Source organism: Protopterus annectens, chromosome 10.part0 (genome assembly GCF_019279795.1).
Source record: "Protopterus annectens isolate FY-2018-M chromosome 10.part0, PAN1.0, whole genome shotgun sequence".
NCBI lineage: Eukaryota > Metazoa > Chordata > Ceratodontiformes > Protopteridae > Protopterus > Protopterus annectens.
The window spans coordinates 1,472,194,029-1,472,210,318 of record NC_056744.1 but is presented as its reverse complement, the minus strand read 5'-3'; the positions used below and the strand labels follow the sequence as shown (position 1 = coordinate 1,472,210,318).

At 37.8% G+C, this 16,290-nt stretch overlaps 1 protein-coding gene across 3 annotated transcripts in view; it reads left to right on the top strand.

Annotated features, from left to right (window-relative positions):
• LOC122813660 (zinc finger protein 883-like) overlaps positions 1–16,290 on the top strand; it is a 238,868-nt gene that overhangs the window by 192,311 nt on the left and 30,267 nt on the right. For all 3 annotated transcript variants that reach the window (XM_044086099.1, XM_044086100.1, XM_044086098.1), the window contains one exon: positions 12,568–12,684. In XM_044086099.1, coding sequence (XP_043942034.1) covers positions 12,568–12,684 — 117 coding nt within the window. The remainder of the gene's footprint in view (positions 1–12,567; positions 12,685–16,290) is intronic.

Below are 16,290 nucleotides of genomic sequence, written 5' to 3'. Positions count from 1 at the left end.
GCCTATTACACACCTATGAACCTATGTGCTTATGAGTTACCTGAGTAACTAAAATGATTACTTAAAAATTATTTCTCTTTAAAAAAAAAAACATTTGTAGAGAGCTGTTTTATTATTAGTGTGTGTGTGTAATTTCATGTCCTGTGTGTATCATAGAACCTCATGTTTAATAGTCTTGTGTTTCTGTCATGCTGGTCCGTTTTCTGGCAGAAGTGGTTTTCCTGTTGAACTTTGACTCACAAATCCACAATAAAAATGTCCTCAGATTTGTACCCAGAAAAAAGTATATTTTTGTTAAATGGGTGAATCCAATGGAGAAGAAGCTCTCCTTTTCAGAGATAACCCTAGAGAACTGTCTGGTTTCAACTTATCTGCTCAGATTCGTGTAGTAGGCAAATGTAGAATATGGGAATAAAGCCTCAGGAATGCTGTGGGATTTGAGTCTAAAACTGCATAGCATTTAACGTCTACTAACTGCCAGACAATAATTATTAATAGATAAAAAGTCAATATTCCCCTTTTTAATATAGATTATCTCAAAGGTAGATATCATTGCCCGTTTCTTCACCTAGGCCAAATCATGCAGCTAGGAAGATAGTTTGGATTTATAATTATTCACAGGGTCTGCTTTGTCAAAACCCGGTCAGTGCCAAGGAAAACTCACAGCAATCTCCAAACACACATCTGTTCTGTAAGTATACTAATTCAAAGAGTGCACACTTTTTAATTTTCTTCTGTGATTGGGCTTCTTCAGATCTAACATATCTAGAGATTGAGCTGGTGGAATGATGCTTCTACATCTAGGTATGTAAAGGACCATGGGCCCCTGCAAAAATCACTCATTTTCTTTAATTTTGTCAACACTCTGTATCACCATTTCCATGTTTGACAGTATTAGGTAATTCAATATTCATGCTTAAGAGATCAAGTTTTGGCATTAGAAGACCAATACAAGAAGTGAGTTATGAAAGATTTTAATAGCTACAGTTGTGGTGAGGAAGAACCACACCAAACACTGGCACTTAATTGCCAAGTTGCGGTGCCATTAATTAATTAATCACTATATGCTGCCAGTTTTCTGTTAATCTCAGCTAAAGAACCCAGACGCTTGCCACTCTTAATTCTTTCAGAATCTTGAAGGAAAGATTATATCTGAAGGCAGGGACAGAGGAAAACAGGACACAGATTTCAAACTTCAGCTGTTGTGTCTTTTGGCTTTTCCCGGTTAGGGGTCGCCACAGCGGAACTCCGGTCCGCAAATGATTGGCAGTAGATTTTTACATGCCGAGTTGCCAGCTCTGACGCACAACCTTCAACGAAGGTATGCCCATTCATGCATGTCTCCACACAGAAGACGCTTTAGCTGAGAATCGAACAGGACAACGTTTTACTGTGAGGCGACAACACTACTGCAGCACACTTCAGTGCACATGGGAAATGGCCGCACTGATGATATGCTTGCCAACACAGGTCAGCACGCAGAAAGTTATCATGGAACACTGGGATCAGACTAATCCCACAGGGACTGGCATAATGAAACAATCTGTACAAAGAATGAAGGAAAGCTAAAAACACTGAAAAATACATAGCAGTTTGAGGGAACAAAAACATTATCCTGAGACAAGTTTACCCTCCCCAACAGAGATATACAATATCAGGACACCAAAACAAATGTTGCTATATATTTTGAATCCTATAAGAATATGAAAATGGGGGAATAACAGATTATGTCATAGAACCAATTATTGATAATTTTAAGGAAGTTTTAAAGTGTCTGATCTGTATGCTTAAACCCTGGTAGAAGGATTAAAAGAATAAAAAAAGAACATGTTAAGGAGGAAGAATCCCTGCATACTTGTATACGAAGACAGAGCATACTTTGCTATCAGAAGAAATGTTTGAGTAATCTTACTTAAAATTATTTATGCAGACTGTCCTGATTAAGATGTAGAATTTAATGAATGCAATGTAGTATGTATATAAATAAAATTGCATATAAATGTATAATATATAATTACAGCTATATATGAATTGTCCTTAGGTAATGGGCTAAATGTTTATCATAATGTTAGCTTTTTCTAACAAGAGACGCAGCTTCATGGTAGCATTTTAAGTTGCTGTGAAGCAGGGACAGAAAAAAGTAATCAACACCCATTTTGTACACAGTAAACTCAGCTTTGCTGTTTAGTGAGCATAGAAAAAATTAGTAAAAGTAATTCCATTAGCATTTACAAGAACTTGCTGTTTTACTTCCCCTCTGTAAGAGCTGATTAGAAAGCCATGTTTAGCAAGGTGGAAAAATAAAGGAAAAATTCAATTAAGAGAAAGGCGGGTGGTTGTGAGTGAGAGTGAGACAGTGAGCAAGAGGGATGGTACTTACCTCCCAACTTCTTTGCTCATATATTTGGATCCAAAGAGGCTTCATTAACATGCATTATCTGAACAATAAGAAGTATGAAACTGTAATGTCTAGCTTAATTGATTTTAATCCTCTGCAATAGCCCAGGAAGTAACATTTATTGACAGTAAGAGCAAGAATATGTGGCAAATCAGGGACAATCTGCAAAATTAGAGACAGCTAGGTAATCTCACAAAAGTGGTCGAAACTTAGAAATGCTGACTAATTCTCCTAGAGAGTACATTATCAAAAACTGAATTGTTTACATTTATTAGAAAATTCGATTTATGTTTGTATTTTAGTGATTTCCTAGTTTGCATGGTAGTGCTATTGATGACAGTACGAATGAATGAATTTTGTGAAGAAAGTTTTTGTTTCATGCGAATCAGAAATGTTTTACTTTGAAGAAGGTTGTACATGCACTGAAGTAAATATGGCTAACTAATCATGTTTTATGCCTCCAATTCAGAGTAATAAAATTAGTAATTTTTTGATATGTTAAGTAATACTACCTTGACATACCTGTGGAAGCATGGAGGTGTTTAGGTGAAATGGCAGTGGAGTTTTTAACCAGATTGTTTAATGAAATCTTAGAAAGTGAGAGGCTGCCTCAGGAATGGAGAAAAAGTGTTTTGGTACCAATTTTTAAGAATAAGGGTGATGTGCAGAGCTGTAGTAAGTACAGAGGGATTAAATTGATCAGTCACAGCATGAAGTTATGGGAAAGAGTAGTGGAAGCTAGGTTAAAAAGGGACGTGATGATTAGTGAACAGCAGTATGATTTCATGCCGGGAAAAAGCACTACAGATGCGATGTTTGCTCTGAGACTGTTGATGGAGAAGTACAGAGAATGTCAGAAGGAGTTGCATTGTGTTTTTGTAGACTTAGAGAAAGCATATGACAGGGTGCCTAGAGAGGAGTTGTGGTATTGTATGAGGAAGTCAGGAGTGTCAGAGAAGTATGTAAGAGTGGTACAGGATATGTACGAGGGTAGTGTGACAGCGGTGAGGTCTGCGGTGGGAGTGACAGATGCGTTTAAGGTGGAGGTGGGGTTACATCAAGGATCAGCTCTGAGCCCTTTCTTATTTGCAATGGTGATGGACAGGTTGACAGGAGTCCCCATGGACTATGATGTTTGCAGATGACATTGTGATTTGTAGTGAGAGTAGGGAACAGGTGGAGGAGACCCTGGAGAGATGGAGATATGCTCTAGAGAGAAGAGGAATGAAGGTCAGCAGGACTAAGGCAGAATATGTGTGTGTGAATGAGGGGGAGGATAGAAGAATGGTGAGGATGCAAGGAGTAAAGTTGGCGAAGGTGGATGAGTTTAAATACTTGGGGTCAGTAATTCAGAGTAACGGTGAGTGTAGAAGAGAGGTGAAGAAGAGAGTACAGGCAGGATAGAGTGGGTGGAGAAGAGTGTCAGGAGTGATTTGTGACAGACGAGTACCTGTAAGAGTGAAAGGGAAGGTCTACAAGAGGGTACTGAGACCAGCTATGTTATTTGGGTTGGAGACAGTGGCATTGACAAAAAGGCAGGAGTTTGAGCTGGATGTGGCAGAGTTAAAGATGTTAAGATTTGCACTGGGTGTGACGAGGGTGGACAGGATTAGGAATAAGTATATTAGAGGGTCAGCCCAGGTTGGAAGGTTTGGAGACAAAGCCAGAGAGGCAAGATTACATTGGTTTGGACATGTGCTGAGGAGTGTTGCTGAGTATATTGGGAAAAAGATGCTAAGGATGAAGTTACCAGGTAACAGGAAAAGAGGAAGGCCTAAGATAAGGTTTATGAATGTGGTGAGAGAGGACATGCAGGTGGTTGGTATGACAGAGCAAGATGCAGAGGACAGGAAGAAATGGAAACAGGTGATCCGCTATGGCGACCCCTAACGGGAACAGCCGAAAGAAGATGATGATTAAGTAATACTACCTTAAGTGAATTAAAATAGTTTACTATAAATTAAGTTATTAAATACCATTTGTCTAAGAAAGGATGGATTATATTAAGAAGTTTACAGCTGCATCCAGATTTAGTTAGTAACAAACCTCCCAACCATTCCGAATTTCTCGGTTTTTACCGAGTTTTGGGGTTCAAATGAAGGGGTGCCACGATTCCCGAGTGGCACCCTTCATTTCCGATTTTTTTTTGCTTTTTTTAAAATTTTCGCGCTGTTGGAGCTGACGTCATCATGTGCGCAATGACATCAGCTCCGTCAGGCTACCAGCCAGTCGGAATTGATCTCAAGGAGCTCACATCATCATTTCCGGCTGGCTGATTTGAATTGCAAGCTGGCGGGAATGGGGAAATTTAGAACAGCGCTGAAACAGCAGTTCGCCGAGTGGGCAGAGTTTGCGAGCAGGGATTAAGCCGGGAACTACTCAGGGCAATGTTATTAATGGCAGCAACGATGGAGGAGGAACGGGAACTACTCCGTGAGTCAGTGTACACTTCAGGTTCAAGGTTGTGATTTGTAACCGTGTGTGAAGTGGTACATACAGCAGACGCAAATAATGGATGTGATGTCTGGAATAAATACTCGATTAGTAATTGAATTGTTCAGGTTTGTTTTTTTTTGTTTTTTTTATTTACAGCTTGTTAACCCAGATTGGCTATATTTCTAGAGCTTGTTGTTTCCTTGTGACAGTCCACCAGACCAGGCAGAAAAGGAGAGGCATTGCCAGGCCTGGTTTATTCACATGTATTAGCATAAGCAAAACCGTTATATATGTATGCAAGGCTGATTGATAAAATGGCAGTTGATGTGATAAAATGGCAGTTGATTTAATACAAAGTTGTGTTTATGAGGGAACCCTACAAGGTTAACTGTCTGCAATAACATACTCAACAAAGCCTTATAGCTTCATCTAGGAATTGAGGAGGACCATATTTTATTATATCATAACAGTCATTAGATTGACACTATATTTATATGTTTTTTCGAGTGGTCAGAAATGCAGTTGGCTCTAATTTGCAGTCCATTTCCCATAAAAGTTCATGCGTACATGTCTCATTATGTGTGAAGCATGCAAAATATCAGTTGTACAAAACGACTTGGCAGTGGTGATGTGTTGCTCTGATTGCCACATGCATTGTAAATTCATTACTTTGCTGCTCACGTTATAAACTGACTAATCATTCCTGTTATTTTTCTAAGCTGTGTACAAAGTGCAGAGACTGCAGGGCTGATATAGTGTTTTACTGCAAATAAAGTGCTATAATTGCCAAGAGGATGTCAGCCCCTTGACACCATTTACACTAAGTTCAATCTCCAAAGCTGCCAAATCCTTCAGATAGTTATATATTTTATTATTGTGAATGCAAGCAAGAGATCTGCTCTGAAAACTCCTGGGTTTTTCTGTATTATGGTGCACTGGTAGATATGATGCCCTATGAGTGGCTTTATTGTTAAAAAATGTAAAATATGTATGCAGTAGTTTCAAAAGTGTACCTTTATAACACACAATGCCAATGACTGTGATAGCTGTTTTTTATTAAGGAAGTTTAGCAAGAAAAACTACGGGCTGAAATTTTATTTTATATGTATATTAAATGTCCTTCCTTTCCATCTAGCAAGTCTACTATCTGTCATAGGCTTGGAGCAGAACATGATCACACATTTGTTTAATAAGCCTGAAAAAACAGAATTATGTAGGACATATTAGGTACTGTAAGCTCAGTGGAAACGGGCTATATTTCAATTTTAAAAATTATCTAATTACTGCAACTCAGATGAAGACATTTTAGAGTAGGCCTGCAAATGAGTCCATGAAGTTGTCAAAGACAGGTTTTGGTAAGGCCCATTTCCATTTATTACATAATATAATGGCTGCTGAACAGATGTATGTTTCTTGTTTTGTGTGCAAGGGGCAAATGATTTGAAAACAGCCCAAAGGTAATCTTTATCCACCACTGGACAGATGCTTTTTCTTTGGATGTGGTGTGGGTTTCAATGCTGTTTCAATGAATGTGAGTTTCAAGTGCAAAGAAGTTTTAATGTCAAGCCTATTTTCATTATGAGACAGTAACAATATTGCTTTGTTTACCAGATGATGTCTTTTAGTGTTTCTGCATTGTTGTGCTGTAAAATGTAAAAATAAAATCCAAATCATTGTAGAAGTAAAGCAGAATGCATACATTAGTGTTTATGGTAAATGGGGCGAAATAGCCAGGTAACGGGGCATTGGAATGGCTGCAGGGGGACTCTGGTGCCATGTTTTGGTTGTCTGTTCTTCAGTTTGCGTTTGAAAGTTGGTATCCCACAATTCCATTGGAGTGGGTGGGGTTACATAATTATGTATGCAAATTAGATGTTAATCAGCGTACAGATTTGTACCTATTTTTCATGGGCCTTGTCCAGATTTTTGATGTTTCCAGATTGAGAGGTATGGTTAGTAAACTTGCAGATAAAGTGCAAAGCATAATGTTAATGAATTCTGAACATTAGGAACAAAAGTGTTATGAACATTTAAGTAACAGAGATACCTATCAAAAGGTGTTAAAAAAGGATTATGAGGCAGCCCTGACAGGCTTAATAGATCTGGTCAATAAGGGTGTTGGGTTAGGATTTTTTTACATATTAAGATGGTAAGATTTTGTGTGAGATATCAAAGGATAGGGTTCCCACATTTTATTGTCTTCCTAAGATCCATAAAAGCTTAACCAAACCTTTAGGCAGGCCAGCTATTTCTGGTTCTTTTGGCTTTACTGAAAGTTTGGCAAAGGTAGTTAATGATTTTTAACAAGCTTTGTGTGCAAGTTGCCATCTTATGTTAAGGATATGACTGACTTGTTAAGACATTTTAGGAATTTGTTTTGGTCACATGAATATTATTTGATGACGATTGATGTAAATCGTTAATATACAAGTATAAAGTATAGTTTTGGATTGCAAGCATTCAAAGTGTGCCTAGGTATTTCCCTTAAAGTGAAATTTTTGACAGAGTTGGTTGATTTTTGTTTCAGAAACATTTTTGCTTTGTTTTATTTTGTTTTTAATAAATAGATGCATATTAAACTAACTGGTACAGTTGTGGGGGCAAGTCTTACCTCTGCTTATGAAAAATGTGTTTATGGGGATGGAGGAGCAGGACTTAATTTATAAGGATTATTTATTTACAACAAAATGTTATTTGTTATTTCCATTTTGCTGATGGTATACTATGCCTGTAAGGGTAGGATGGTTGAAGGTGTTGCATTTTTAGATAGCTTAAATGGCAATCCTTTTGGATTATCATTTACCTGTAACATACATCATAGTAAAATTAATTTTTTTGGATGTGACATTTTTTGTTTTTTTCTGGATGTAAAGTTATTTTGAAACTATATAGAAAACCTAGTGCTTCGAACATGCCATTACATGTTCCTAGTTGTCATCCTCCACATGTTAAATCTTCTTTAACATATAGTAAGTTACTTGGGGTTAGGAGAATATGTAGTTCTCAATTTGATTTTTTTGAGAGAAGCTAAGAAAGTTACACGGAATTATGCTGACTATGGATATAGTAAGATTGGTATGTTGGAAGCATATAATAAAGTTTCTATTTTAGCTAGGAAAGATTTGTTAAATCAGTTGCAGTCATCCTGTGATTTGGAAGAGGATTATTACATGCATCATGGAACTGATAAACATATTTCAGAAAAAAAAATATTCTTTGTCATAGAATATAATGTTTTTTGCGAATATTATGATTCAGTTATATAGAAAGTGTTACAAGTGTATTGCTGATGATGTGACTTTAAGAAAAGTTTTCCCCAAATGTTTTGCAGTTTCATGTAAGAGAGGCAGGAATCTTAGGGGCCTTTTAGACCCTAGTCAACAAATTAGTAGAAGGGGAAAGGAATATACATTTGCAACTTAAGGGAACCTATCCTTGGGGTTCCTGATGTAGTTATTTTTCTATTGTAAGAAGTTTTGACAAGATTAATAATAAGAAATGTGAAATGGCACATTGCTTTACATGTGACAATATATGTATTATTTATGCCTTTAGGTACCCTTGTGATAAGGTTTATATAGGTCAGACTTCAGCAACATTTAAAACAAGGCTCGATGAACATATACAAATAAAAAAGACTGCAGTCCAATTGCCATGTATTTTTATAGTACCATGACAGCACTACTGCTCTTTTGGATGCTACAGTTTTGCAGCAATTAAATATGAGTGAAAGAAAAGGTATTAATATTATATATAAGGAAATACTATTTATTTTAAAATGAATATAACACAGTATATAAGCTTATGGTTTGAATAGCAAGTGCGTATGGAAGAGTGCTGTTTAAGAATATTTATTTTTAATTAATTTATTGGTATTTCATTTGTAGTTGTTAAATCAATGTTGTTATAAGTATTTCATGTGTTTGTTTATTCTCCTGGAAGGGATTAGCAGAGGCGCTAGAGAGTATTTTAAATATAGTGCACCAACCTTTGTCATTTTGTTATTTTATATCTTGTTGTTGTTGCTGTATATACAGTAAAGTGTTGAGTACCTAAAATTGCACTCAGGTTTCTAACGGTTGCCCAGAGGTGACCTGATTTGTTATACAAAAGCCTTTAAATCAAATGGATTAATCAGGCAATTGGGAGTAATTTGATTATGGGCACAAACAAATGCTACACTAAAGTGAAAAGAACAATTTTCCCCAACAGGGTGGTTATGCTATGGAACAAACTCCCAAATAGATTAAGAGCTAAGAGATCCTTATATGACATTAAAAAAGAAAAGAACAAAAAGGAAAAAAGACAAGTTCATTTATTTTTAGGGAAATATGCTTTCATGACAAAATGATCTGGCATAGGGCTCCAATATCATTTCTGATGAGACTCTGAACCTATGTCAAAGACTGAAACATTGAAGTGCTGACAGCAATGACCTGTTTCATTTGGTTATATATTCTGCAGGATGAAGAATCACTTCAAATGAGAGGCAAAATGATTCTCAGATGCCCAAAAACATTATATAGGTCTAGGACTAGAGTCTGAAACTATTCACCATCCCTCAGTTTTACAGGCATTGGAGTATACATTTCTATTTGTATCAGTGAAACTGTATTATCAGCCCCCAGCTCCTTGGAAGACAACCCACAACATTTGCTATTGATAACTTACCAGACAACTATCTCATAATTGCTGCTTAAGCCATAGCCCATCTTGTCTAGTCTCATAAATGGATCGCGCCAAGAATCTCATGTCCTCTCTCTCTGGAATAAATCTTATATCCTACCTCTTAACAAAGTAGGCAATGTCACTAAACTCAAATACTGGCCCCCTAGCCATTCTCTCACCCTTGCCTAAAATCCTGGAAATATGCATCCATGTTCATCTAATTAAACATACCCTTAACTAAAATCTTTTATCCCCTACCCAGCACAATTTTTGTTCAACTAATTAAACATACCCTTGACAAAAAATTTTTATCTCATACCCAGCACAGTTTTAGTCCAATCCATTGCACTAACACTGTATTATAAAACTTTATAAATATTATCAGTCAAAACATAACACAAAAAAGTATTGTATCTGCATTATTTTTAGACTTATAAAAAGCCTTTGATACAGTCTCCCATGGCAAGCTACTGTTTCAGCTAGCATCATTAGGCCTTTCCCATCTGGTTCCAGATCTACCTGTCAGACAGATCAAAGCCCAGATAGCTCAGTCGGTACCGCATCAGACTTTGTCTGGCAGTTGATGCATTAGGTTAAGGATATGAGCTGTAGATACTGTGGTACAAGGTTTGATTCTCTCAGCCCTCATTTGCTAACTGTATGACACTGAACATGTGGCTTAACCAGATGATACTTTGGGGCAACTTGAAATTTGGGCTGGGCTCCTATATAGTGCACTGGACTGCATACCTAGTAAGTACCTATGAGCTATGAACTGCTGAGTGGTAATCAAGCTACTCAGCCTTCCTACTGGTAACTGTAAATGCACCCAAGGATCAATACCCCTCTTATTTATTATATTTATTAACAATTTGTACAGTACTGATAAACATGCCAACCTATTCCAATATGCTGACAATTCTACTCTTATATGCTCAGCCCAGAATTCTACTCAACTTTAGCAACTCACTCACAACTTCTTCACCTCTATCAAAACTTGGTTGGCCAAATCAGACCTCATCCTAAATCAAAAGAAGACAAAACTACAACATTTCACCCATAAGTCCTGTACTGATTGTACTGTAAAACAAACTTCAAAATCACCTGCTCCAACAGTAGAAAAATTGAAGTATGCTAAGGTGCTACCTGGATAGTTCAAAAACATAAGAACCTCAGATTAACTTTTCTATGAGAAGAGAAAGTAGTTTCCAAGGAAAACATAGCAAAATGGCTGGCTTATTCCATATAATTTCTAATCTGCCCAAAGGACGATTCTCAAGGTAACATGTTGCAAGGGCTAGGGCTAATACAACAGTGCTTCTGAGGGAGTTAGTACCATGGTCATCCTAGAAGTAGAAACGTCTTCCTTTGTACTTACCTTTTCCATACACTACAAATTGGGTATTACTCTCAAAAGCAGGGCAGAGTTCACCTTTGCCATTCTGAGTGGCCCCCTTCAGGCTGCTACAGGAAGTCTGTCACCATTCAATAGCTAGTAGCTCTGGACATTGTCACAAGAGCTATGGCCATTGGAACAGTGATCCTTATGATGAACATAGTTGTGCAAGAAACTTAGCATAATAATATATATTAGAGTGGGAACACTGTAGCAGTCTCTCCCATCTACCTACCCAAGTTTACTGGTTTGAGCATCTTAGGGACTGTGTGTACAAAGTCACATCTCCACCACCACCATACCCTCCACATCTCAGTTTTAAGGCCTCTTGTTTTCCCAAGTTTGAATGCATAGAAGGAGAGCCAGTATTCATTGTCTTATTGCCTTTATGGCACAGATTACCAGGAAATAGGTAGTGGTATGACCACCCATGACGTAGGAGTGGTCTCAGGAGTCAGAAACAGAGTACCTATGCCTAGGTTCTTTGGCAGAAAAGAAATAAAAATGATATGGGTGAATGTCACTCTTATGTCCCACAGACATCCACCCAGCTTGGAGGGGGGAGAGTGCAAATCTCTCAAGTCAGACTAGGCACTGGGCTTTCTGTGGCAGAAGTCCCAAGGATTATGGCAACTGCATCAGTGATCTCACTTAAAGCTCTACTCTTGTGGTAAGGTCTCTACACTCTGATCCTACTTGAAGCTCTACTCTTGTGGTAAGGTGTCTACACAGTGGTCCTACTTGAAGCTCTACTCTTGTGGTAAGGTCTCTACACAGTGAACCTACTTGAAGCTCTACTCTTGTGGTAAGGTCTCTACACAGTGATCCTACTTGAAGCTCTACTCTTGTGGTAAGGTCTCTACACTCTGATCCTACTTGAAGCTCTACTCTTGTGGTAAGGTGTCTACACAGTGGTCCTACTTGAAGCTCTACTCTTGTGGTAAGGTCTCTACACAGTGAACCTACTTGAAGCTCTACTCTTGTGGTAAGGTCTCTACACAGTGATCCTACTTGAAGCTCTACTCTTGTGGTAAGGTCTCTACACAGTGAACCTACTTGAAGCTCTACTCTTGTGGTAAGGTGTCTACACACTGATCCTACTTGAAGCTCTACTCTTGTGGTAAGGTCTCTACACTCTGATCCTACTTGAAGCTCTACTCTTGTGGTAAGGTCCCTACACAGTGATCCTACTTGAAGCTCTACTCTTGTGGTAAGGTCCCTATGCTGATGTACCATTTTCTCCATAGGGTTTGATGTAGTGAGATCTTATCTGTAGAATACTGAACACATCAGTGTAGCGTTGTCCTTTGTCTGCTTATCTTGGCTATAAGACAGGGAATAAGTACCATCTCCAGAGTAAATGCTTGATGTCCATGATGTGAAATTGTCACACTAGAAACTTGTGCAAAGTTAACAGAGCTATAGAACATGTAGGATGCATGAATGTTTAAGTTAAGAGAGCTATGGAACATGTAGGATGCATGAATTTCTAAGTACAAATTGCAGTTTGTCTTGGCTTACTAAACCAGTGAGCTATGCATCAGTCATTAACTGTTACTACCCAGTTCACATTTTGTGCATCAGTAGTTAACCTATATTCTCCTGTTGTGTTACTGGCATAACCACACCAAGTGAGATTTTATTTTGATTTTTCTTTTAATTTATGCAGATGGCCAGAACATGGTTGAGCAACAAAAATGGTTCGAAAAAGATGAGAAACCCCCTTACAATAATTCAGTAATTGCTGGAAAAGAAGAAGGGCAGAATCCTGAAGGAGATGGAGAGAGTAAGCAGTTCTGTTATGCTTTTGATTAATTGCATGATAACCTAACTTAAATCCAGGCATTTACTTTATTTAAATCCAGACTGTTCTGTGACCTAAATGTGCCTGTGAATGAAAGACTTATTCATAGCAGGGAATGATCCATTATCATCTCTTTGTAGCATTCTGCAGTGATTATATAGTTATTTGTATTATTAATTTGCAGACACCCAGTCCGTTGATATCCCCAGCATCAATGCAGAAAACAAGTAAAAACATTGGCATTGTGTGGGGCAAGCCCCCAGCAGGCCCAGTACAAAAGGAGAAACCACCATTGTATTAGACACTGAACAGGATAATGGATTTGAACAGTTATAGAGTGAGGCTGAAACTGCAGATACTTAAAAAAAACATATAAAAAGAAAGAAAAATGCATATAAAACAAGGTAAGCACTTTCACATCTACAAACAGATGCTTCATCGGACCATTGAGTAACTGCTACACAGAACTGATTTAAACATGCAGTTAAGCTGTATAGCCTATGAGCAATTACCTATGCACGCTCCTAGAACCCAAATGAGGCTTTAAAGAGACACACTCATTAAGACCATGGCCTTTATCAGACTGCCAGGTAATGATCCAACGCATTTCAGCTTGCTCGGTCTTATTCCTGACATCACCCAAAAATCTATTAAAACTCATTAAATGTATGACCTGAAAATTAAAACATGACCCGTACCAATATTGCTAATATGGTTAGCTAGTGTATTTGTAGTTACACCCCTATGGATCTCACTGACATATTCACGTATTCTTTCTTTGAGAGAGTGGTTGGTCTTCCCAACATAAAATGCTGGACATTTCCTGCATCTAGCAAGATAAACCCTACTTGAACAGTCAACGTATAAAGTAAAACTAAACAACCTACCAGAGTCGGGATGTAGAAAAGTATGCCCATTTTCAAGTGTAAACTGTGCAGCTCCTACAGCTAAAAATGCTTATCCTCTGTGAGGTCACCTTTTTTGCTGATGTCTGATCATAACATAACATGTGTTTCAGATTATTTTTATTCTTGAAAGTAAAAGACGGAACTGTCCCAACAATTTGTCTTATCTTGTTATCCACTGTTAAGATGTTCCAATTCTTCCTCATAATATTACAAATCTGAGAGACATGTTATGTAAAAGTAATTCATAATCTAGAACTACTATTCTGAGTGTGCCAAACCACCCTAGATGCAACAGTGCATTTGGAAGCATGTTTGCAGCTCAAAATCATTCCTCATGTCCTTAGAATTCAGAAGATTCCAACCTATGGGCAGTTGATTCCTGATTTATTGGTGAAATGGCAAGTTGAACATTGAGTTGAGTTTTTACTACATTAAATTACTTATAGAACATTTTGCTACAGTAGAAGAAGCTTTTGCTGTTGACTTGGATGCTAACGAACAGTCATTATATAATGTCTATCCTTTGGAAATAGTGACTTTAGCAACAGAAGTGACATGTAATGTTATTGCTTATGAGAACAGGTTACTACAGCAGAAAAAATGTACACTGAATAGAGATTTGTTGGACTTAAATAGTACTGTGTTTTCATGGCTAAGATCTACTTTGGGCCTGGTTGAACTCTCAGTTAAGGAGATTGCAGTGAGTGACACTAATGGAGTTACAGCCGTGGCCCAGGTTTATATCTCTTCCTCAGCATCCACTTCAATGTCTGTGAACCCTATTAAGCCATCTTCTTCAGATATCAGACGCAAATCCGGAGCACCACCTGCCATTGAGCTTCCACAGGTTTTTCAACAGCTACCTTTAACAATAAGGGATCTTGCAGCCCCAGTAAGGTCCATGAGTCAAGGGCAGAAGAGGAGGAAATAGTCGACAGACCAGATTCAGCATTCTACAAGAAAATGTGGAATCTACAAACAGTTCACTAGTAGGGAGTATTTCAGACTTTGTTTTAACTGAACATCAGTTGTCTTTGTTGAATGGGGGCTGTAATTATAACCAGCAGCCAGTACTAACATCTGTGATACCATCACAGATATCAAGTCCTTCATTAGAAATGTTATGCTTAAGCTACTTTCCTTCAGCAAAATCCATGATCATGCAGCATTTAAATTTAAGAAACATAGCTCTTTCACCCCCACCTTACACCCACTATTTGAGGCCTTTTCTAGGTCCTGTGAAAGGGATCTGTTTGAGTACAGGGATAACAGTAGCAGAAATGCCAAGTGTTTTATCAACTTAACCAGTGATGGGGGGTGACCCTGAGGGAATTACAGCATGATTCCACACATTGTTCTACATCCAGCTGATAAAAGGGTTGCAATAGTGGTCATGAACCGGAAACAGTATGAAAGCAAAATGCAAGACTTGTTTTTGGATGTGTCTACATATCATAACTTATTAAAGAAGGACACAGACTCTATCATTGACAGAGTCAAAGCAGATTTATATGATTGTCTTATATGTAGAGTTATTACATCTGAATTGTATGAGTATTTGTGTGTTAAACATCCTACGATACCAGTCATTCAAGAATCACCCAAAATACATAAGCATTTGTATGACCCACCACTTAGACCGTCTGTCTCGGGGAGGGGGTGGCTCACTGAACCACCTTCTGTCTATGTTGAATCACAGCTGAATCTGGTATTAGCTGCCTCTACTACTGTTTTGAAAGACACAAAGGATGACTTGGAGTCTACATTTGCTTATGTAGATGGTTCCGGTCAGTTTGATGATTATTTCTTTGTGGCATTAGATGTGTGTTCACTTTTTACAACCATTCCTAATGAAATTGGCTTTGAGTTTGTTAGGTTTTATCTTAATGTCAACAGTACATATTCTCCTAGTACCCATTCTCATATTGTATATGGAATTGATATTAGAGAACAATGTTTTCATGTTTAAAGACATGTATTATTTACACGTTTCTGGAGTGGCTATGGGCATGTCCTGTGCCATCTCTTATGCAAACATAGTGATGGCATATTGGGAGACAACTTTTGTCCTTAATAATCCGGACTTTAGTCAATGTATCAAGTACTATAAGTGATTTGTGGATGATATATATATATTCTGAGTACAGGTATCTCTGATAGGTTGCATGAGTTTTTGGATTAATTACATTCCACTACTAGTTATTTTAAATTCGTTATGGAGTTTTCCAAGGTGGGTATTAGAATAAATTAACTTTATAGATATTAAACTGGTTAAAAGGACAGATGGGTGTGTAGAAAAAATGCACTCCTGTGAAGGACCAAAATGCACCCGGGATATACATTTACGGATGTAGTTAACGGACAGGCCATGTGACTTTCCAGGTTGATAAGTGATGAACAACTATTTTCTTGAACTATGAGTTCTTTTAGAGATTATCTTATTGATAGAGGGTTTAAGGAAAGTGATATGACTGGTAAGTTAACAGTGGAAGGAATGGATAGGGGAAACCAAGGGTGTCCCTATTTTACAAAGCATTATATGCAACATAACACTGTTGCATCTAGGGTGGCTAGGCACACTCAGAATACTAGTTCTAGATTATGCGTCACATTTACATCAGATGTCTCTCAGATTTGTAATATTGTGAGGAAGAATTGGACAGTGGATGACAAGATAAGT